This window comes from Canis lupus, chromosome 38 (assembly GCF_011100685.1).
Source record: "Canis lupus familiaris isolate Mischka breed German Shepherd chromosome 38, alternate assembly UU_Cfam_GSD_1.0, whole genome shotgun sequence".
NCBI classification, from domain to species: domain Eukaryota; kingdom Metazoa; phylum Chordata; class Mammalia; order Carnivora; family Canidae; genus Canis; species Canis lupus.
The window spans coordinates 16,133,930-16,155,128 of NC_049259.1; the positions used below are offsets into that span (position 1 = coordinate 16,133,930).

At 45.0% G+C, this 21,199-nt stretch overlaps 2 protein-coding genes, 1 long non-coding RNA gene and 1 pseudogene across 6 annotated transcripts in view; 2 read left to right on the plus strand and 2 right to left on the minus strand.

Moving 5' to 3' along the window:
• MTARC2 (mitochondrial amidoxime reducing component 2) overlaps positions 1 to 8,967 on the plus strand; it is a 36,520-nt gene extending 27,553 nt beyond the window's left edge. Inside the window, exons 5-8 of one of the 3 annotated variants that reach the window (XM_038586182.1) lie at positions 1,402 to 1,463; positions 1,546 to 1,617; positions 3,210 to 3,345; positions 8,091 to 8,967. In XM_038586182.1, the coding sequence (XP_038442110.1) occupies positions 1,402 to 1,463; positions 1,546 to 1,617; positions 3,210 to 3,336 (261 nt within the window). In that variant the 3' untranslated portion in view covers positions 3,337 to 3,345; positions 8,091 to 8,967. The remainder of the gene's footprint in view (positions 1 to 1,401; positions 1,464 to 1,545; positions 1,618 to 3,209; positions 3,346 to 8,090) is intronic. The other 2 variants (XM_038586183.1, XM_038586184.1) reach the window with 2 other exon arrangements.
• Positions 8,968 to 11,418: 2,451 nt separating this feature from the next.
• On the minus strand, positions 11,419 to 13,239 carry LOC106558350 (annotated as a pseudogene).
• Positions 13,240 to 15,039: 1,800 nt separating this feature from the next.
• On the minus strand, positions 15,040 to 15,831 carry LOC119877927. Its single transcript, XR_005385726.1, has 2 exons — positions 15,773 to 15,831; positions 15,040 to 15,166 (listed from the first exon to the last, which is right to left on the minus strand). It is a non-coding gene; the product is annotated as an uncharacterized LOC119877927 (long non-coding RNA).
• A 1,515-nt stretch (positions 15,832 to 17,346) lies between these two features.
• MTARC1 (mitochondrial amidoxime reducing component 1) overlaps positions 17,347 to 21,199 on the plus strand; it is a 30,541-nt gene continuing 26,688 nt past the window's right edge. For both annotated transcript variants that reach the window (XM_038586187.1, XM_038586186.1), the window contains exons 1-2: positions 17,347 to 17,618; positions 20,992 to 21,165. In XM_038586187.1, the coding sequence (XP_038442115.1) occupies positions 17,347 to 17,618; positions 20,992 to 21,165 (446 nt within the window). The remainder of the gene's footprint in view (positions 17,619 to 20,991; positions 21,166 to 21,199) is intronic.

A 21,199-nucleotide genomic window follows, 5' to 3' on the forward strand; every position in this document is an offset into this window, starting at 1 on the left:
TGGGCTCTCATGCCCCCTGGGAGGTGGGCAGGAGGTGGGGGGAGTCAAGGACCAGGTGCCTTATGTCCTCACTTGGTAACTGACTTCTCATCAAATCCCTTAGACCCAAGGCCTCCAAACCTCATCTGAGCTGAGGTCAGAAAACAATTTTTCTTTCTTTTCTTCTTCTTCTTTTTTTTTTTTATATAAACGATTTTATTTATTTATTCATGAGAGACACAGAGAGAGGCAGAGACACAGGCAGAAGGAGAACCAGGCTCGCTGTGGGGAGCCTGATGCTAAACTTAATCCCAGGCCCCCGGGGGTCATGCCCCGAGCCAAAGGCAGATGCTCAACCGCTGAGCCACCCAGGTGCACCAGGAAACACTTTTTCAAGGGACATACTTATTGCATCTGATTATAGATACTGTTGTTGGTTTCTGGAGCCTGTAGTGAAGTGCCTCCTCTACTGCCTCTCACCTGCCCCCCTGAGGCCCGGACAGAGGGTTGTCCTGGGAAATGCAAACTCCACAGGTAGCTTCCCTATCAGCAATAGAGTCCTATAATACACCCTCGTTATATACATGTGTGTGTGTCTGTGCAGAGATGTGTGTGAATATGTACCTCAAGGCATATATAACATCATCTATATAATCTCCATATGTGTGTGTATATGTGTGTGTGTGTAGACAGATAAATAGAGATGGAGATAAATTTAAGAGCTGGGTGGTTAGAAGTCCTCCCTTCAGAATCTGAACTTTTTGAACCTAGCTGCTGCGACCCTGAGAAAATTTTGCAATCCCTCCAGGTCTTCATTTCTTTGTGCAAAACGGGGGACATAATAGTAACTTCTTCAAAGTCGTGAAGACTTATTGAAGCCCTGAGGCGGATGTTGGCGGTGCCCACGGTTCAAGGGTGGGAAAGCAGAGCAGGGCCAGTGGCTGGAATGCCAGGCCCCAGGGGCAGGCTGCCTCTCTGGAGATGGGAGTGCTGATTGAGAGTCTCACAGCTGACTTCCCCTGCGTGGCGTCCCATTAATCAAACAACTGTCAGATCTTAACTTGGCTTCCATCGTGGCTTAGCTCTAAGGACAAAGTGGGCTTGTCTTGCAAGCTGTACATTCCTCATTATATGTCAGTACATTGGCCTGTAGTTAATGTGTGATTCTCATGGCAAACTGGCCCCCGAGAAGGTCTGCTCTTGCGGTGCTGACAACCAGGCTTCTGAGACCGTGCGTCAAGGGGTGAATGGTTCCGGGACCCACCAATGTGCCATCTCTCTTTGTGTCCCTTTGGGAGATGCTTCTTGGTGTCTGGCTCTGCTTTCTTCTGCTAGCTTCATAGTTAGTACCAGCCAAAGATTAAACGGCTTTAAAGACTAATGAAGCCTTGATTCAAAAGATAACTTTTCTTTTTCTCTTAGGACACCTGGGATGAGCTCCTCATTGGCAACGTAGAAATGAAAAAGGTTTTGTCTTGCCCCAGGTAAGGATCCTCTTGAGTGTCAACCTCTGGGGTCTGTTCATTGGTTCCTAACACCACCTAACTGCTGGTCCTTGAATGGCAGGTGCATCTTGACCACCGTAGACCCAGATACTGGAATCATAGACAGGAAGGAGCCCCTGGAAACCCTGAAGAGGTAAACAGCAGTGTGTCCAGTGTATTTTTAATATCAGCCCCATCCCAGAGCTACCTGCAGGTGTAGTGCCCTGTCCGAGCACTTCTCATTCTGCCTTCTGCTTGGCATGGGTCTGTTGGTAAGTTGCTTCCTCTTTTTTTATGGATGGATCTTTAAGTGCTTTTCTTTCTTTCATTTTTTTTTAAAGACTTTATTTATTCACGAGAGACACACAGAGAGAGGCAGAGACACAGGCAGAGGGAGAAGCAGGCTCCCACAGGGAGCTTGATGCGGGACTCGATCCCGGGACCCCAGGATGACGACCTGAGCCAAAGGCAGATGCTCAACCACTGAGCCACCCAGGTGTCCCCTTCGAGTGCTTTTGTTAGATTTTTCATTGTTTAATCCTGTGTTTTGAAATTTTCATATCTCTCACATCGAATTTTAAGGTCATTCACGTGTGTATTTCCAAATTAATACCTCAAATACTGTAATTATTTTTATTGCAGCTTACATTTCTTTATTAGACTTAACATCAAGGATGATGAGACTCATTGAAGTTGTGTAATGAAATATTAGAAAAATAGAAATGTAACGAGTTGTCAGGAGTTGGTTCATTCAGGAGCTTCTTTGGTGCCAGGGTGGTTTTCTTTTGTTCTGTTATTAGCCGACTTTAGTTATCAACTAAATGTGTTTTTAAAACTAAGTCAAAACTAAGTCAACATTTTGGGGAGGATATATTCTTTTTTGTTTCCCTTTTCTCTGTTATTTGTTTCCAATGGTTTTAAGTTAGAGAAGAGGTTATTTCTTGAAGTCTTCAGATATGCAGTTCTGTTTTTTGATTTTTGAGATGTGGCGAAGTTAATTTTTTTTTTCTTTAGACAGGGCTTTTGAAAAAGATTAGCTTCATCAGTAGTCCAGCCCCATGCCAGTTGCATCTGTATCTTCATTTTTGTTCACCAAAGAAGCTCAGCTTTGGGCTTGTAAACCTGACGGGGTGGAAAGCAGATTACCTACATGCGTTGAACGGAAGGCTTAGAGGGGCATCTGGGTGGCTCAGTCGGTTACGCATCTGACTCTTGATTTCAGCTCAGGTCATGATCTTGGGGTCTGGGATTGAGCCTCTCCTTGGGCTTCCTGCTCAGCAGGGAGCCTGCGTGTCTCCCTCTCCCTCTGCTCACTTTCTTTCTCTCAAATAAATAAATAAAATCTTAAAAAAAAAGTTTTGGAGAGTTCCGGCAGTTCCATTTTGAGATTGTACGAGCATTTATTTGTTTCAGGGAATTGTGAAGTGGGAGGTATACATGCAAACATACCACCTATTTTTTTTTTTTTTTTTTTTTTGGAAACATGGCACTCATTTTGAGTAACACTTAAAGTTTTTTCAAACTGAAGCCATGGAAAAATTGTATGGATTCTCAGGATGCTTCTAGAAAAGGCAGGATTTTGTGCAGTTTGACTCCTTGCCCACAGAGTTCTCTGTCCATGTTGTAGAAAAGGTGTGCTAAGAAGGTAATTTATAGGTAATCTGAGAATGAAAACTTGAGTCTATGGAGAGCACTTGGATTCTTATTTCCCTTTTGTGCCTGATGGTAAATTTTTGCCTCTTTCAGTTACCGCCTGTGTGATCCTTCGGAGAAGCAAATATACAAGTCATCCCCACTCTTTGGGATCTATTATTCAGTGGAGAAAATTGGCAGCTTGCAAGTTGGTGACCCGGTGTATCGGATGGTTCCATGACGTGGTATGGTGAGCAGCATACTCAAGTCAGCAGCTTTGCTGCTGGAATGCATTGCCTCCAAGCCACTGCCACATTTCTTGTGCTGAGATGTTATGTTTTGCTGCTTTAAATCTTAGGAGAAGGAGCGGTTTGTGTTCTGCTCTTTGGAGTTGGAAAATGCCTTTTAGTTTTCTTTCCCCAACAGTCTGATTTATTCCACCTCGGGTTCTCTCCCACTTCCCATTCAGTTATAAAATGCTGATGCAGGAGCCCCGGCAAAAGATAGGTAGATGTTCTCAGTTCATTAAGGAATAAGGAAATTGAGCAGGAAGGTGAGCAGCTCTCAAGAGTTCTGTATTGATTTTTTCCTGTCTCTGATAGAAAAGTGAGGGGAAATGTTTAAATTATTCAAAATCAACTTGAGAAAAACATTGAATACTTTTTATAAAATTTATTTTTAAGAGATGCCTGGGTTGCTCAGTGGTTGAGCATCTGCCTTCAGCTCAGGCTGTGATCCCGGGGTCCTGGGATCGAGTCTTGCACTGGGCTCCCTGTGGGGAACCTGCTTCTCCCTCTGCCTGTGTCTTTGCCTCTCTCTGTGTGTTTATTCTCATGAATAAATACATAAAATCTTTTTAAAATTTTTTTTAAAAATACGATTTAACGTTTGAAAAATATTAGGGCATTAAGGCACCTGGATTCTGAGTCATAAGGTAGAAAGTAATGTTCTCACACTGATTTCACTGGGCTAAATAAAATCCTGATGCCTGGAGCATAAGGCCTAATCCTGAAATTATAGAAATAAAGTCATTTGGAAGAAATAAAGTCATTTGGAAGACTTCAAATTGAGCCTTTTAAGCAACTCTTCTCCTAAAATCTATAACCCAGTCTGAAAGTCCCCTCATGTCTGAAGAATTTTTTTTTTACACTTGATTCCCAGACCCACAATCACACCCTGTGCTGTAGGCTGACGCTCAACTGCTGAGCCACCCAGGTGTCCCCAAATTTACATTGTTGAGTTAAAAAGGTTCTCCCAATGGGGTTTCGTTGTTCAGGATTCACTACTTTTGACAGGTCCCTGTTTCCCTAGTTAGGAATAAATGTAAACGAGGCTAATTTCTGGGGCGCCTGGGTGACTCAGTCAGTGAAGTGTCCGACTCTTGATTTCAGCTCAGGTCATGATCTCAGTGGTGAGATTGAGCACTGCGTCTGGCTCCATGCTGAACGTGGAACCTGCTTAAGAGTCTCTCCCTTTCCCTCTGCTCCTCCCCTGCTAGTCTTCACTCCTGGTTCATGCTTATGCTCAAGCACATTTTCTCTCTCTCTCTAAAAAAATAAAAATAAAAAAAATAAAAAAAGGCTAATTTCTTAATTCTTTTTTTAAAGACTTTATTTATTTATTCATGAGAGACACAGAGAGAAAGAGAGAGGCAGAGACACAGGCAGAGGGAGAAGCAGGCTCCATGCAGAAGCCTGACGTGGGACTCCAGGACCACACCCTGGGCCAAAGGCAGGCGCTAAACCACTGAGCCACCCAGGGATCCCCTAATTTCTTAATTCTTAAAATTATTACAGAATCTTCTGCTTAAGCGATAGCTTCTCAATGAAGATCCTTAGAGTTTCTGCCAAAGTAGCTCTTGATAAGAAGGCAGCTCTTGAGTATCTTTGAGCTGAGCAAGGAGGTGTCTGGCTGTGGCCACCACCACCTGCTGTACCTGGATTGACAGTTCTGGGGAAACTAAAACTCAGTTACCTACGATCATTGAGCAAGCCACTCGGCTTAACGGGTGACCCCTTCTGTGGGGGTCTTTCTTTGACTTATTTGATTTTGATTGGTTTGGGTTTGGGGCACCAAAGTTTCACAGTGAACTGCAAACCCTGGGGATTATCCTGCTTGTAGTGATTATAAGAATCTTCCTGGTGCATTGTATCCTCCCCAAAACTTTAATTGCCTGATTGAAATCCCTAACCACCAAGCAATTGATCTCACTGAGATTACAACAGAAAAGGAACAGAAGACGACGGCCTTAAGGAAGGCAGATATTGAGTTGTAACCCGTGAATTTCACAGAAATAAAGAAAACCTCATGACCTGTGAGTTGCATTCACAGGATCAACAGGAGCTGTGAGCACCACAGGGCATAGCGGAGAGGGGCACGGATGCCTTAAGTTTTGAGCACAACTCTCAGTTTAGCAGAAAGTCTTACTCAAAGGGGGGAAATTGTTAACAAGAAAACCACAGCCCTTGGGATGTCTGGGTCAGCGGTTGAGCCTTTGGCTCAGGGCGTGATCCAAGATCCTGGGATCGAGTCTCACATCTGGCTCTCTGCATGGAGCCTGCTTCTCCCTCTGCCTGTGTCTCTGCCTCTCTCTGTGTGTCTCTCATGAATAAATAAATAAAATCTTAAAAAAAAAAAAAAAAAAAAGAAAACCACAGCCCTAAAATGACTTCACTTAAGGCTTCAGGTCGGTAAACCAAGACTTAATACCTAATTTAACTGCTGTTTGATTTCATCAGGAATGTAACCTTTAATCAGGCAACATGGAATTTCCTGATGGATTGACCACTCCTTGGAGGAGGGCAACCTTGCCTAAACGGTGCATTCCAGCCTAATAAAGTCTGTTCTTTCTTTTCTTTTCTTTTCTTTTCTTTTCTTTTCTTTTCTTTTCTTTTCTTTTCTTTTCTTTTCTTTTCTTTTCTTTTCCTTTTCTTTTCTTTTCTTTTCTTTTCTTTTCTTTTCTTTTCTTTTCTTTTCTTTTCTTTTCTTTCTTTTTCTTTTTTTTTTATAATGTCTTCTCTCTGCCTTTCAAAGCCTTTCTTTTGTTTAGCTCAGTGGAGCTTGCTAGATGGGATGCTGCACGATTCATGAATCATTTAATAAAGTCAATGAGATCTTTCAAGTTACTCAGTTAAATTTTGCTTTTTAACACATGCGTGGGATGGACTAGAGCTGAGAGAGGACGTGAAAGGCCAGGTGGGTTGGCTACGTGTGTCATAAGCAAGGTGCAAGATATGGGTGTGGTGAGGGATGTGAGTGCCCCTGGGCCCTGAGCCTCCCTTTCAGCTTTATTTTTTATTTCTTAAAAGATTTTATTTATTTATCCATGAGAGACACAAAGAGATCCCGAGAGAGAGGTAGAGACACAAGCAGAGGAAGAAGCAGGCTCCATGAAGGGAGCCCAACGTGGGACTCGATCCCAGGTCTCCAGGATCACGCCCTGGGCTGAAAGTGGTGCCAAACCACTGAGCCACCTGGGCTGCCCTACCCTTTCAGCTTTATTATCCAGCATTCCCCGACACAAACCCAGGGCGCTTGTCCTGCCGCCCATCCCCTAGAAGCATGGAGAACTTTCCCCTCTAGTGGGCGTTTCTGTTGCACTTTAAAAATAACAGTAATGTTACTCATCTACATTGTGAGCCTACTCTAGTTCCTGCATTTTGGATTCTTCATGTGACAGGTTGAGTAAAGCCTTACAAAGATAGCAGTTAATAGTTGCACTGGGGTTACTTATCCATTTAAAATTTAAATTTTAATTATGTAAAAGTTCATCTGTTCCATGATAGATGCAGTCCATGTTCCTCACGGTGAATTTAGAAAATGCCAGCAAAGTTGGGGAAAGAAATCACCCATTGTCACTGTGTACAAATTTTATTGTGATTGGATTTTTTGTTTAATGTAGCCAGGATCTGTATGATATATATATATTATGTACATATATAATGATATAAAATACATATCATCCAGATATATGTTGTATATCATATGATATATATGCAGATATATATATCATCCATATATCATATGGTAAATATATGCAGAAGTATGTATCATACACACTTTCATAGACCTCCGATCTTTCCAAAGGTCATTTCTGATGGCTTCATAACATTACGTGTAGACATAGACGACATGTTCTAAACACCATTTTATAGTATTTGACACTTGGGATATATTCCTTTTTTTTTTTTTTTCCTATTTGAATAAGATTAAGTATATATCTTTGTATGCAGAATCATGTTATTTTATTTATTATTTTATTTTTTAAAAAAATATTTTATTTATTAGAGAGAGAGAGAGCATAAGCAGGGGGAGGGGGAGAGGGAGAGAGAGAAGCAGACGCCCAGCTGATCAGAGAGCCCAATGAGGGGCTCGATCCCAGGACCCTGAGATCATGACCCGAACCAAAGGCAGATGCCCAAGCAACTGAATTACCCAGGTGCCCCCCCTATTTATTATTTTTTAAAAATATTTTATTTATTCATTTGATAGAACACCAGCGAAGGAGGGGGGCAGAGGGAATGGAACAAGCAGACTCCCTGCTGAGTGGGGAGCGTGTGGGGGGACTCGATTCCAGGACCCCAAGACCACAACCCAAGGTGAAGTCAGATGCTTAATCAACTGAGCCACCAGGTGCCCCCAGAGCCATCTTATAATTAAGTCTTTTCCTGTAAGTTAGATTGTTAAAGTGGAATTATTGATGCGTGGGATCCAGGCATATTTATTAGCATCGTTGGCCAATGGCTTTTAAAAGCGTTCTTCCCCTGTGTCTCTGTCGTGTCATGTGGGAGAGATCTGGGCTCTGGGCTCTTGCCAGGCCTGGTGGGATGCTCAGTCTTAACAGGCTACTTTTTCCCCTCTAGGGTAATTTGGTGCAGGACGTAGTTTAGGTTTCCTGCATTTTAACCCCATCAAGTGACTGCTTTGAGTGCTTGAGGTATTTATGACTTGTAGGAGAAATAACCAAATAATCAGAGGTCCTTGTCATTTATTCAGGTTTCAGCGTCCGGGAGGCTTTCATTAGGACTTTTGCCGAAAGCAGCAACACCAACCACCTCGGCGCCGCCTTGCTAACCAGCCTTTGGCCACCTTCACCCCAGAAATGAATCTCTGTTTTTAATTTTTTGAAATTACTCATGCTCCCAGTTAATGCAGAGAATTAGAGGTGATCCAGAAATAAGAAGGTATATAGATTTTAGGTAATGAGAACTTTTGAAATAAAACTGCCTATGAAATTGTTGTGAATGTTACTACAGCGATCATACTTCTCAACGCCTGATGTTAATGTTGATGAGTAAAGAAAGCTTAAATAATCAGTTAAAAAGCTGCAAAATTTTTTCTGACTTTATATTTGATTACCTGTCATTCATGTTTTTAGGGGAAATGGGAAACGAGATTACTGTTTTCTAGTTTGCTTTTTACATGTAAACAGATTCCTGTTGTTGATCTTTACATGACTGTTGAATCCTATAACTTTTTTTTTTGCTCATATGTTTTGGGATCAGGTTATACTTGAGTATGGAAGTTATTTTTTAGATCTTGTTTTTATGTTTGATTAAACTTCTATTAAGCCATATGGAAGTAATCTGTGTGTAACTGCCAGATACGCCAACTGGAATTCCAAGTATGATGAAGAAAAAATGAGATTTTAAAAAGAATGGAATTTTGAGAGCAGGAGGGAGAAGGATGAAAGCACGGGAGCATTTTTTTAAGTGCAAATAATTTTTTTTTTTTTTTTTTTTTGTAACCAAGAGCAATGAGCTATTTTGGTATGACTAAACAAAAATCCTCACTGAAGAAATACATGGATGAATTAACCCACTTCTAATTTTTGTGGTTTCTTTAATATCAATAAATGTGAATCTCAATTGTACTTTTTCTGTAGTATTTATGAGTCTGCTTTGGGGCTTTTTTCATTTTATATCAGAACTTGGATCACTGTCATTCATTATTTTTTTACTTTTTTCTAGTTGCCTAGCAGAGGGCTTCCCTCTGGAGATCCAAGTGGACTCCGCAAACATTACCTCCCATGGTTGGTGGGGCCAGCGGGGGTGGGGGCACCGTGAACTGCACAGGTGGCCCACTGAGGCAGGATGGCCAGTGACTGTGAGGAGACTGTCCAGTGACCAGTGAGGAATAGCTGTTCCTTTGCTGGCTTCTGGGACTAAAATCAACCTCCACTGCTAGCTCCCTGTGAGGTGCAAGGGCTCAGTTAACTTGATCCCTGGGTAAGTTTTAGAAATGTTGAAATTGAAAAATCCTGCTAGCTTTGAAGCCAGCCATTGGAATAGAGAAGGAGATTTTTCCTTTTAAATTTCTGAAGAGAGCGGCCCCTGGCTGGCTCAGCCAGAAGAGCAAGTGACTCTTGATCTCGGGATTGTGAGTTCGAGCCTCACGTTGGGTTGGGTGTAGAGATGACGTAAATGAATACGTAAAAAAACCCCTAAATTTCTGAAGAGAAATTAGGGAGAGAAACAGTAATACACAAAATGTAGGGCCATGAGCTGTCTGTCCATGGAGAATATGGAGCTCGAGTCCTGTGTCATGCTGAGGTACGCTGCTCCTCGTTCCATTGCCATGGCACATGTCACTAACAGTCAACATTTATTTGTGGGAAGCTAGATTTACCCAAGCCCTTTCTCCCCCCAGCTCATTCCTAGAAGAGGAGTCATTGATGTACTACAACAGTGGAAGTAACCTCTGACCTCTGGGCCTGAACACAGTTCCTGGCTTTCACAGGAGCGGGGAGGGAAAAGATGACTTGAGGTTGGAAGAGAGGATAATAGGATGGATGTAATCCGTTTCAGCCTAAATATCTATGGTGAAGAACAATGTTCGAAGACAGATCTTCCCTGAGCACTAAGGGGCTGGGGAGAAAGGATTTGCTTTGCTTTTGGAGACTCTCCCTCTACTGATTTAAGACATTTTCCATTTGTGTGCACAATTCTGGTGAGATCTCGGGTCGTACTGTTCTAGGCTGACAGTGCCTCTACCCTGGGCCAAACTGGTCAGGCTCCTTTGAAGCCCCTTCTCTACCAGGGCTCAACCTTGACTCTGGCCTCACCAGGCCTGCATCGTGGATTGAGTTCTTCATCTGCACCTCGAGATGTGTAAGACCTGGGCTTGCTTTCTGCAAGTCGGTTTAGCCAAAGTCCTCCTACCCTTGATGTTTCCATTTGAGAAAATTTCCATCCACTGGTCCTCTCTCTCTGTGCATCTTGGCTATAAATGCCCACTTGTCTTGAATCCTCTTGCACAGTTGGTGGGAATGCAAGCTGGTGCAGCCACTCTGGAAAACACTATGGAGGTTCCTCCAAAAGTCGAAAATAGAGCTACCCTATGACCCAACAATTGCACTACTGGGTATTTACTCCAAAGATACAGATGTAGTGAAATGACGGGACACCTGCACCCCAGTGTTCATAGCAGCCATGTCCACAATAGCCAAACTGCGGAAGAAGCCCTGATGTCCTTCAACAGATGAATGGATAAAGACGATGTGAGATATACACACACACACACACACACACACACAATGGACAATGGAATATTAGCCATCAGAAAGGAATACCTCCCATTTGCTTCGACGTGGATGGAACTGGAGGGTATGATGCTGAGTGAAATAAGTCAGTCAGAGAAGGACAATCTTATGGTTTCACTCATGTGGAATATAAGAAATAGTGAAAGGGACCATAAGGGAAGGGAGGGAAACTGGGAAAAAATTAGAGAGGAAGGCAAATCATGAGACTCTTGACTCTGGGAAATGAACAAAGGGTTGCAGAAGGGGAGGTGGGGTGGGGGATAGGGTGACTAAGTGATGGGCATAGAGGAGGGCACTTGATGGGATGAGCACTGGGTGCCATACTATATGTTAGCAAATTGAATTTAAATAAAATATAAAAAAACAAATCCCCACTTGTCTTTGCTATGTTCAGAGTTGAACCCTATATAATATCTCCATTGGAATGGTCTTCTTTTATTTTTTTAAAGACACATTTATTCAGCGTCATGATCAGACTATTACATTTAGCAATCAACAGCATGGGTGCAAAAAAAAAAAAAAAATCTACATTAAAACCCTTTGTTGGAATGCTTTCCACTTTCCACAGAACAGAAACTAAAATAACCTGTTATACAATTAGTCACAAATACAGTCCTCGAGTTTTTTGCCCGTACCCATGAGTATTGTCTAAAACATGTCTTCTATGTAGCAGCTAGGCCCTGCCACTGTGCTTGGCTGAGTTCACAAATCTGTTGTAACCTGTAGCTTCCCTGTCCCTTCTCTGGCTCTCCTCTCCTGCTAAGCTTTGTTTCCTGGCAGTAATTAAAACCTTCTGCCACTGCCATAGCTGCTTCTGCTGCTGGAACCGCCATAGCCACCTTGGTTTCGTGGTTTGGCAAAGTATTGGCCTCCACCACGATAGGGGTCAGAGCTTCTGCCTCCAAAATTTCCTCCTTTCATGGGTCCAAAATTTGAGGATCGATTGTTGTAATTGCCAAAATCGTTATAGCTTCCGCCACCTCCAAAGTTGCTTCCATCATTACCAAATCCGTTATAGCCATCCCCACTGCCACCCTGTCCACCACCACCTCGACTGCCACCGAAGCCACCTCGACCACTGAAGTTCCCTCCACGACCAAAGTTGTCATTCCCACCAAAACCACCTCCACGACCACCACCAGAGTTTCCAGAACCACTTCGGCCTCTTTGGCTGGACGAAGCACTAGTCATCCCTTGCTTTGATGGGGCTTTCCTTACTTGACAGTTGTGGCCGTTCACAGTGTGGTATTTTTGAATGACAATCTTGTCTACAGAGTCATGGTCGTCAAAGGTCACAGAAGCAAAACCTCTCTTTTTGCCACTACCTCGGTCAGTCATGATCTCAATCACTTCAATTTTCCCATACAGTTCAAAATAATCTCTTAGATGATGTTCTTCAGGGTCTTCTTTGATGCCACCAACAAAAATCTTTTTCACACTTAAGTGGGCACCAGGTCTTTGAGAATCTTCTCAGGAGACAGCCCTCTGGTTCCACGACTCTTCTGTCCACCTTGTGCGGCTGAGCGTTCAAGGCCGCGTCCACCTCCTCCACGGTGGCCTACGTGAGGAACCCAAAGCCTCTGGAGCACTTGGTGTTGGGGTCTCTCATTACCACACAGTCCGTAAGCGTCCCCCATTGCTCAAAATGGCTCCTCAGACTCTCATTGGTTGTTTCGAAGCTCAAACCCCTGATGAAGAGCTTCGGCAGCTGCTCAGGCTCTTTGGGAGACTCTGACTTAGACATGATGGCGGTGGGAGGGGACACCTTAACGATGCTTACTCGGCGGCGTCCAGGGGCAGAAAGCCATTGCAATGGTCTCATTTTTATTTTTTTATTGACCTGTAACATTGTATTAGCTTAAGGTATACAGTGTAATGATTTGGTGTATGAGTGTATTAGGAGATGATCACATAGTAAGCTTAGTTAAAGTCCATTACCTCACACAGTTAAAATTTTTTCTTGAGATGAGAACTTTTAAGATGAGCTCTCTTACTAACTTTTAAATTCACAACTCAGCATTGTTAACTATAATCAATATGCTCTACATTACATCCCCAGAACCTATTTCTCTTACAACAGGAAGTTTGGGTCTTTTGACCACCTTCATTTATTTTGCCCACCCCCCACCCCCTGCCCTAGGCAACCACCAGTCTCTTCTCTGTATCTATGAGTTGTTTTTGTTTTAGATTTCACATATGAAGGAGATCATAAGGTATTTTGTCTTTCTCTATCTGACTTACTTCATTTAGCATAATGCCCTCAAAATCTATGCACTTTGTCCGGCATGGCAGGATTTCATTTTTTAAAATAAGGCTGAATAATACTCCATGGTAGGTGTGCACCACATTTTCTTTATCCGTTCATCTGTCCAGTGGACACTGAGGTTGTTTCCATGTCTTGGCTATTGGAAAAAAATGCTGCAATGAACATGGGGGTGCATAGATCTTTTCAAGTGAGTGCTTACTCTTTCTCTGGATAAGTATCCACAAGTGGAATTGCTGGTTCGTATGGCAGTTCTGTTTTTAAATTTTTAAGGAAAATTCATACTGTCTTCCATAGTGGCTGCACCAATTTACATTCCCGCCAACAGTGCAGAAGGGTTCTCTTCTCTCCACATCCTTCCTAACACTTGGTATCTCTTTTTGATAATAGCCAATCTGTTGCATGTAAGGTGGTATCTCTTTGCGGTTTTGATTTGCATTTTCCGGATGATGAGTGACGTTGAGCACTTTTCCATGTACCTGTTGGCCATTGTAGGTCTTCCATGGAAAGATGTCTATTGGTTCTGCTGCTCATTTTTAAATTGGATTTTTTTCTTCTATGATTTCATTGTATGGGTTCTTCTTATATTTTGGTTATTAACCCCTCATCAGATATATGATTTGCAAATAATGTCTCCCATTCTGTAGGTTGCCTTTTCATTTTGTTGATGGTTCCTTTTGCCGTGCACAAGCATTCTAGTTCCATGTGGTCCTGCTTATTTACTTTTGCTTTTTTTGCCTTTGCTTTTGGTGTCATATAAAAAAAAATCATTGCCAAGACTGATGTCAAGGAGCTTGTCCCCTGTGTTTTTTTTTTTTTTTTCGTGTCTTGAAGTTTTATGGTTTCGGGTTTTATGTTTAAGTTTTGAATCCATTTTGAATTGATTTTTCTGAATGGTGTAAGATGGGGTCCAGTTTCATTCTTTGCAGGTGACAGTTTTGCCCCTGCCATCTTTTGAAGTGACCACCCTTTCCCCTTTTTATATTCTTGCCTCCTTTGTCATATATAATTGACCACCTATGCATGGGCTTCTCTCTCTCTCTCTCTCTCTCTTTCTTTTTAAAAAGGTTTTACTTATTTATTCATGAGAAACAGAGAGAGAGGCAGAGACATAGGCAGAGGGAGAAGCAGGCTCCCTGTGAGGAACCTGATGTGGGACTTGATCCCAAGACCTGGGGAACATGACCTGAGTCAGAGGCAGACACTCAACCTCTGAGCCACCCAGGTGCCTTGCATGGGTTTATTTCTTCTCTCTATTCTGTTCCATTGATCTACATATCTGTTTTTATGCTGATACTATATTGATTTGATCACTATAGCTTTCTAAGAGTTTGAAATTAGGAAATATGATGCTTTCAGCTTTTTTCTTTTTTTCTGAAGATTGCTTTGGCTATTCAGGGTCTTTTGTGGTTCCATACAAATTTTAGGATTTTTTTCTTTTCTTTTTTTTGTAAGATTTTATTTTTTAGTAATCTCCACACCCACTATGGGCTTGAACTCACAATCCCAAGATCAAGAGTCGCGTGCTCCACTGACTGAGCCAGGCAGGCACCTTAAGATTATATTTTTTCTATTTCTTTGAAAAATGCCATTAGAATTTTGATAGAGATAGCATTGACTCTGTAGCTTGCTTTGTATTTTATAGATATTTTAACAATATTAATTCTTCCAATCCATGAGCACAGAACAATTTTGCATTTATTTCTGTCTTAATTCCTTTAATGTCTTATAATTCTCAGTGTATAGATCTTGAACGTCCTTGGTTAAATTTATTCCTAGGTATTTTATTCTTTTTGATATAATTATAAATGGGATTGTTTTTCTTAGTTTCTCTTTCTGGTAGTTTATTGTTATGTATAGAAATGCATGGGGCCCCTGGGTGGTTCAGGTAGTTAAGTGTTTGCCTTCAGCTCAGGTCATGATCTTGGGGTCTTGGGATAAAGCTCTGTGTTGGCTCCCTGCGTGGTGGGGAACCTGCTTTTCCCTTTCACTCTGCCACTCTTTCGCTTGTGCTCTGTCACTCCCTCTCTATGTCAAATAAGTAAAATCTGTTAAAATTAAAAAAAATGAAACTGATCTTTTTTTTTTTTTTTTTTTTTACTGAATTCAGTTATTCTAATAGTTTTTGATGGTGTTTTTTGGGGTTTTCTATATGGGCTCTTCTGTTACCTGCAACGCAGATGGATTTGCTGCTTCCTTTCTGATTTGGGTGCCTTTTATTTCATTTTCTCGCCTCGTTGTTCTGGCGAGAAACATTTTTCCAGAACTCTGTTGAATAAAAATGGGGGAAGAGTGGACATCCTTTATTCCTGATCTTACATGAGCAATAGTCCCCAGTGAAGTCTTCCTAACGTTTTTACAAGTCTCAGAATACTTTTTTCTTTAACAGTCTGGCACATCAAAGAGAAGCCTGAGACTGAAACCACCCTGCCCCTCGTGGCTGTGTTGTGGGAAACATGGCCCGATCTGAAAGAGGCAGGGACTGAGGTCAGTGAGTGCAGGGTGGGTGGATGTTCCCTTCTTTTTTTAAAAATGATTTTTTATTTATTTTTCAATTTATTTTTTAATAAATTTATATTTATTGGTGTTCAATTTGCCAACATATGTTATAACACCCAGCGCTCACCCATCAAGTGCCCCCCTCAGTGCCCATCACCCAGTCACCCCCACCCCCCACCCACCTCCCCTTCCACCACCCCTAGTTCGTTTCCCAGAGTTAGGAGTCTTCATGTCCTGTCTCCCTTTCTGATATTTCCCACTCATTTTTTCTCCTTTCCCCTTTATTCCCTTTCACTATTTTTTATATTCCCCAAATGAATGAGACCATATAATGTTTGTCCTCCTCCGATTGATTTATTTCACTCAGCATAATACCCTCCAGTTCCATCCACGTTGAAGCAATGGTGGGTATTTGTCGTTTTTAATGGCTGAGGAATATTCCATTGCATACATAGACCACATCTTCTTTATCCATTCATCTTTCAATGGACACCGAGGCTCCTTCCAGTTACCATACCTATTCTAGTAAAGCTGTTCGGAAAGATAGAAAGAGATGGAATACTTCGCAACTCGTTCTATGAGGCCAGCATCACCTTAATTCCAAAACCAGACAAAGACCCCACCAAAAAGAATTACAGGGCAATGTTTAAAAAAAAAAAAAAAAAAACATTAAAAAAAAAAAAACCAAAACGGAGAATTATAGACCAATATCCCTGATGAGCATGGATGCAAAAATTCTCAATGAGATACTAGCCAATAGGATAGAACAATACATTAAGAAGATTATTCATCATGACCAAGTGGGATTTTTTTTAAAGATTTTTTTATTTATTTATGCATGAGAGACAGAGAGAGAGAGAGAGAGGCAGAGACACAGGCAGAGGGAGAAGCAGGCTCCACGCAGAGAGCCCGATGTGGGACTCGATCCCGGGTCTCCAGGATCCCGCCCTGGGCTGAAGGCAGGTGCTAGACCGCTGCGCCCCCCAGGGCTGCCCTGGACGTCCCCTTCTGCCCCGAGGCCTCAGGACCCGAGGCCGGTGCCCGCCTTCCAAACCCCGGGATCGAATCCCACGTCGGGCTCCCGGTGCATGGAGCCTGCTTCTCCCTCTACCTGTGTCTCTGCCTCTCTCTCTCTCTCACTGTGTGCCTATCATAAATAAATAAATAAATAAATAAATAAATAAATAAATAAATAAATAAATAAAATAAATAATATAAAAAAAATAAAAATCAAACCCCGGGAGAGCGCGCCCGCCCTAGCGCTGCAGGGGGCGCCTTCGGCCGCCCGCGCGGCTCCGACCTGCGGCTGCGAGAGCCCGGGGGCAGCGCCAGCTCCGCGCCAGCCTGGGGGGCGGGGGGGGGGCGAGTGCGTCTCCCCGACTCCCATTCCCGCAGCTCCCGGGCCGCGGAGCAGGCGGGGCGGGGGCGGGGGGGGGGCGGGAAGGGCGGCGCCCCCTTCTCCCCAAGGCAGGGCTCTCCCCGCTGCCGGATTTCTTTTCTTTTTTCTTTTCTTTTCTTTTCAAGATTGTATGTATTTATTCATGAGGGATACAGAGACAGAGAATCAGGCCCCATGCAGGGAGCCCGACGTGGGGCTCGACCCCGGGTCTCCAGGATCACGCCCTGGGCCCACGGCAGGCGCCAAACCGCTGCGCCACCCAGCTCTCCCCGCTGCCGGATTTCTAGTGGCGAAGTCACGCTCTGTGCCGCCGGGGTGGCATCCAGGTTTAATAAAACCCCACAACTGGGTAAGGAGAGGGGTCACTCGTGGTGACCTTGGGGAGGGGTGACCCGGGGCCGCCGCTCGGGCGAAGGGCGGGATGCGGCGAGCGGCCGGGAAGGGCTCCGGGCTCGGGCTCCGGGCTCCGGGCTCCGCGCCAAGGCCGCACCTCCCCGGGCCCGGCGGGCGGCGGCCGGAGCTGCAGGCGTCGCGCGCCGCGCGCTGGGCCATGGGCGCCGCCGGCTCGTGGGCCCCGCGCCGCCTGGGCCTCCCCGCGCCCTCCCGGCCCGCCTGGCTGGCGGGGGCGGCGCTCGGCCTGGCCGCCGCGGCGCTGGGGACGGTGGCCTGGCGGCGCGCGCGGTCCCGGCGGCGCGGGCGGCTGCGGCAGGTGGGCACCGTGGCGCAGCTCTGGATCTACCCGGTCAAGTCGTGCAAGGGCGTGCGGGTGAGCGCGGCGGAGTGCACGGCCCTGGGGCTGCGCTGCGGGCACCTGCGGGACAGGTAGGCCGGGCTGCGCGGGACCCGCGGGGCAAGGACAGCGAGGGCGGGGACCCCGGGGCCTCTGGGTCCCGACCCGGTGCGCGGAGACAGCCGCGTCTCCACCTGCGCCGCCGGCCCCGGACGTGCTCGTCTCCGCCGGGCGGACGCGTTGCCTCCCCCCCCGCCCCCCCGACGCACCTTAGTTTTATGAATCGTCCCCGGACAACCCGGGGCGGCGTGGGGCCGCGGAGCCCAGCCCCGGGAGAGCGCGCGGAGTGGGGCCCGGGACCGCACGGGCGGCAGGTGAGGCCGAGGCTCCTTGCGGCTGCACCGGCGCCGTGGCGAGCGCTGCTCACGCCGGTTCCCGCAGGCGATCCTTGCAGGATACCGGGACCGAGGCCGCGCCCCCCAGCGGTGGAGCCGGGACCCCCGTGTTCTTCAGCACACCGGGCCTTTGTAAGAGTCGTGTTATTAGGCCCGACCTGGAGAGCCTCGAGCTGCGTGGATTCTTGGGGTTCAGGGCAGGTTGCGGAGGCCCGAGCCGGCCGCGCTCTTCCCCGCTGGCTCCGGGGTCAGGCCAGCCCGGAGCCTCCCTGTAAGGCTGCGCTTGAAGCTCTTTCCTCCCAGACCAGCCCTCCCAGCCCCTGCGGGGGGACACAGAACCAAGGCGGGTGCCGTAGCTTTCCCCCCTTGCCAGCACCCTGACAGAGGACAGTCCACAGCATTAGTGAAAGGTGAGCTATGCATCTTTGCTTCGGGAAGGAAGCCAAGAGTCCTGGATATTTCATGGTTTGTACAGGGTTCACTAACTCTGAAAGATGAGAGTGTTTATTGAATTCGTTTTATAGGCCCCAGAGCCAAAGGGTGTTGTAATTTCACTCTATCGACTGGGAATATTGACTGAGCTCATGTAATAGTAAATAGCCATAAGAGCTGGCATTTATGGCAGACACTATATTCGTCAACCCCCTACCACCAGCTGGGATCGGGAGAGGCAAAGGCTCACTGGACAAGTGTGACAGTGTGACAAGTGCCAGGGAGCACAGGGAAGGGGCACCCCAAAGCATCTGGGGTGGTCAGGAGTGACATAGCTTGAATTGAAAATTTAAAAATAATTATGAACTTTCCAGGCAAGTTAATTGGGAGAGGAACATTCTAGACAGAGATGGGTAAAGACCCTGGACTTGGATGAAGGTATGCCTGGGGGAGAGGCGAGGGCACCCGTGGGGAATTACCAGAAAGAATTGAAACTGGCTGGATATGTGTACACCAGTGTTCACCCGGTGAGCATTACTCACCCCCCGAATGGTGGAATCAACCCAGATGTCCATCCACAGGCAAATGGATAAACAGCACGTGGTATATACACACGATGGAATATAGTTTGGCCACAGAAATGAACGAAGTTCTGATACACCCTACAGCATAGATAGATCTTGAAAGCATTATGTTAAATGGAATAAGCCAGACACAAAAGGACAAAGACATGATCCTAATTATAGGAAGCTGCTATAGTAGGCATGCTCATAAGGACAAGAAGTGGGGTAGAGTTTACCAGGCCTCAGGGAGAGATGGGGGTGGGGTGGGGAGTTATTGCTTCATGGGTCAAAGTTTTTATTTGGGGTGATGAAAAAGTTTTGGAAATAGTGGTGAGAGTTGCATAACACTGTGAAGGTTACTTAATGCGGCCGAATTGTCCACCTAAAATGATTGAAAACGTACTTAAAAAAATATCCATTCTCTATTGGTGGACAGCTTGGGCTGTTTCCACTGTTTGGTGGTGGGAATAATGCTGCGGTGAACATCAGTGTACAAGTAACTGTGTGAGGCCTCTTTTCAAGCCTTTTGGATATACCAAAAGAGCTTGCCAGGCATTTTATGTTGTGTATATTTTACCACGATAAAAAGATTGAAGAGAAAAAGGTTGGCCTGCATGAGGGCACAGGGATTGTGAAGGGCTGGGAGAGCAGCTGAGTTTTGAAGGGTCTTGCGTGCCTTGTTGGAGTTAGAGTTTCGGAACAAAGTTCTGAAAACAGGAACCGCAGGGGGATTTTTCATGAGGGGGTAACGTGATTAGATGGTTTAGAAAGATTACTGTCAGGATGCCAGCTGGCTCAGTGGGAGGAGCCTGCAACTCTTGATCTCAGGACTGCAAGTTGGACCCCCCTCCTCTTGGGCACAGAGATTACTTAAAAATATTTAAAAGAAAAAAAAGAAAGAAGAGAAAAGGATGATTCAATTGCCATCATTACCTGGAAGAATTAACACCTGAAGAAGAATGTTCATGTGCTGGTACCCAGGATTTGGAGCAGGCCAGAGCTCAGTCTGGGTCCAGGATGAGGACCCATAAACGGACAGTTCAGGAAAGGGCTCCCACTAACCTTATTTTTCTAGTGTAGCTGCAACATCTCAACCATGATGACCTGCTGGAGGTGAGGCAAGGAAGCTCTTTAACACCTAACATATTTGCCAGCATTTTCTGTTGATGGATTCCCAAAGCACAAGCTCACTTCTCTAACTGTAATCATTTGATCCTGTGTGACTTGAAATGACTAAAATGTCACTGTGTTTAGCTTCTTCAGTAGCTGAGAAATAACCTATATGGATGACTCCCCACCTCCCACCCCTGAACAGTTTACTATTGCTTTTATATGTCCATTTATCTTTTTTTTTTTTGGGGGGGGGTAGTACCTCTAGATGAGGACTATTGTACCAGAAAAAATATTGTCCGTAGTGTAACGATAGACCTTTGAGCAAATTGCAGAGTTCGCTGTGCTGAATATTGAAACATTAATTTTTTTAAAAGGTGGGGGTGGACGTGGCCAGGCGAAAGTGGCATGGGATGCCACTCCACTGAACTCCATGCTCTGAGAGCAACAGAGCCACAATCGTGTTATTTCAATCTGCAGGGGCCATGTGTCTGCTGTATGCCAGGGCCTGTGCTTCCTCCTGCCTTTTTATTTTATTTTTTTATTTTTTTTTTCATGACCTCCTGCCTTTAAAGTCTTTCCAGGAAATAGTTTCTTGTCATCTCTTTGGGGCATGTTTAATGAGAGTGGTCAGAATTTTGGGCACTTGAGATGAAAATATACTAACATCTTTGATTTCGTGCCATCAAGGAGCTCAAAATGTTCTGAAGATAATAAATATGTTGGATGCTTGAGTGGTTATGAAACCCTTTGAAATTAACTCACAGACTCACTCTTGCTGCTGAGTTGATGTTTAGGATGGACGGATTGACAGACAAGACAGATACACACACACGCACACAGACTCACACACACCAGGCTTATAGGGAGCACATCAAAGAGGATAGTGCAGGCCTGAAGCTCCCACAGGAGACTGGTGGCCTAGCATGGTGGGTCATGTGTATCTTGTGTTTTGAACTTGGCAGGTTTTGGCTTGTGATCAACGAGAAGGGGAACATGGTTACGGCTCGGCAGGAACCTCGCCTGGTCCTGATTTCCCTGACTTGTGAGGGTGATGTCCTGACCCTGAGTGCAGCCTACACGAAAGACCTGCTGTTGCCCATCAAGACACCCACCACGAATGCAGTGTACAAGTGCCGGTAAGGAAGGGATGGGTCTTACTCCTCGAATGAG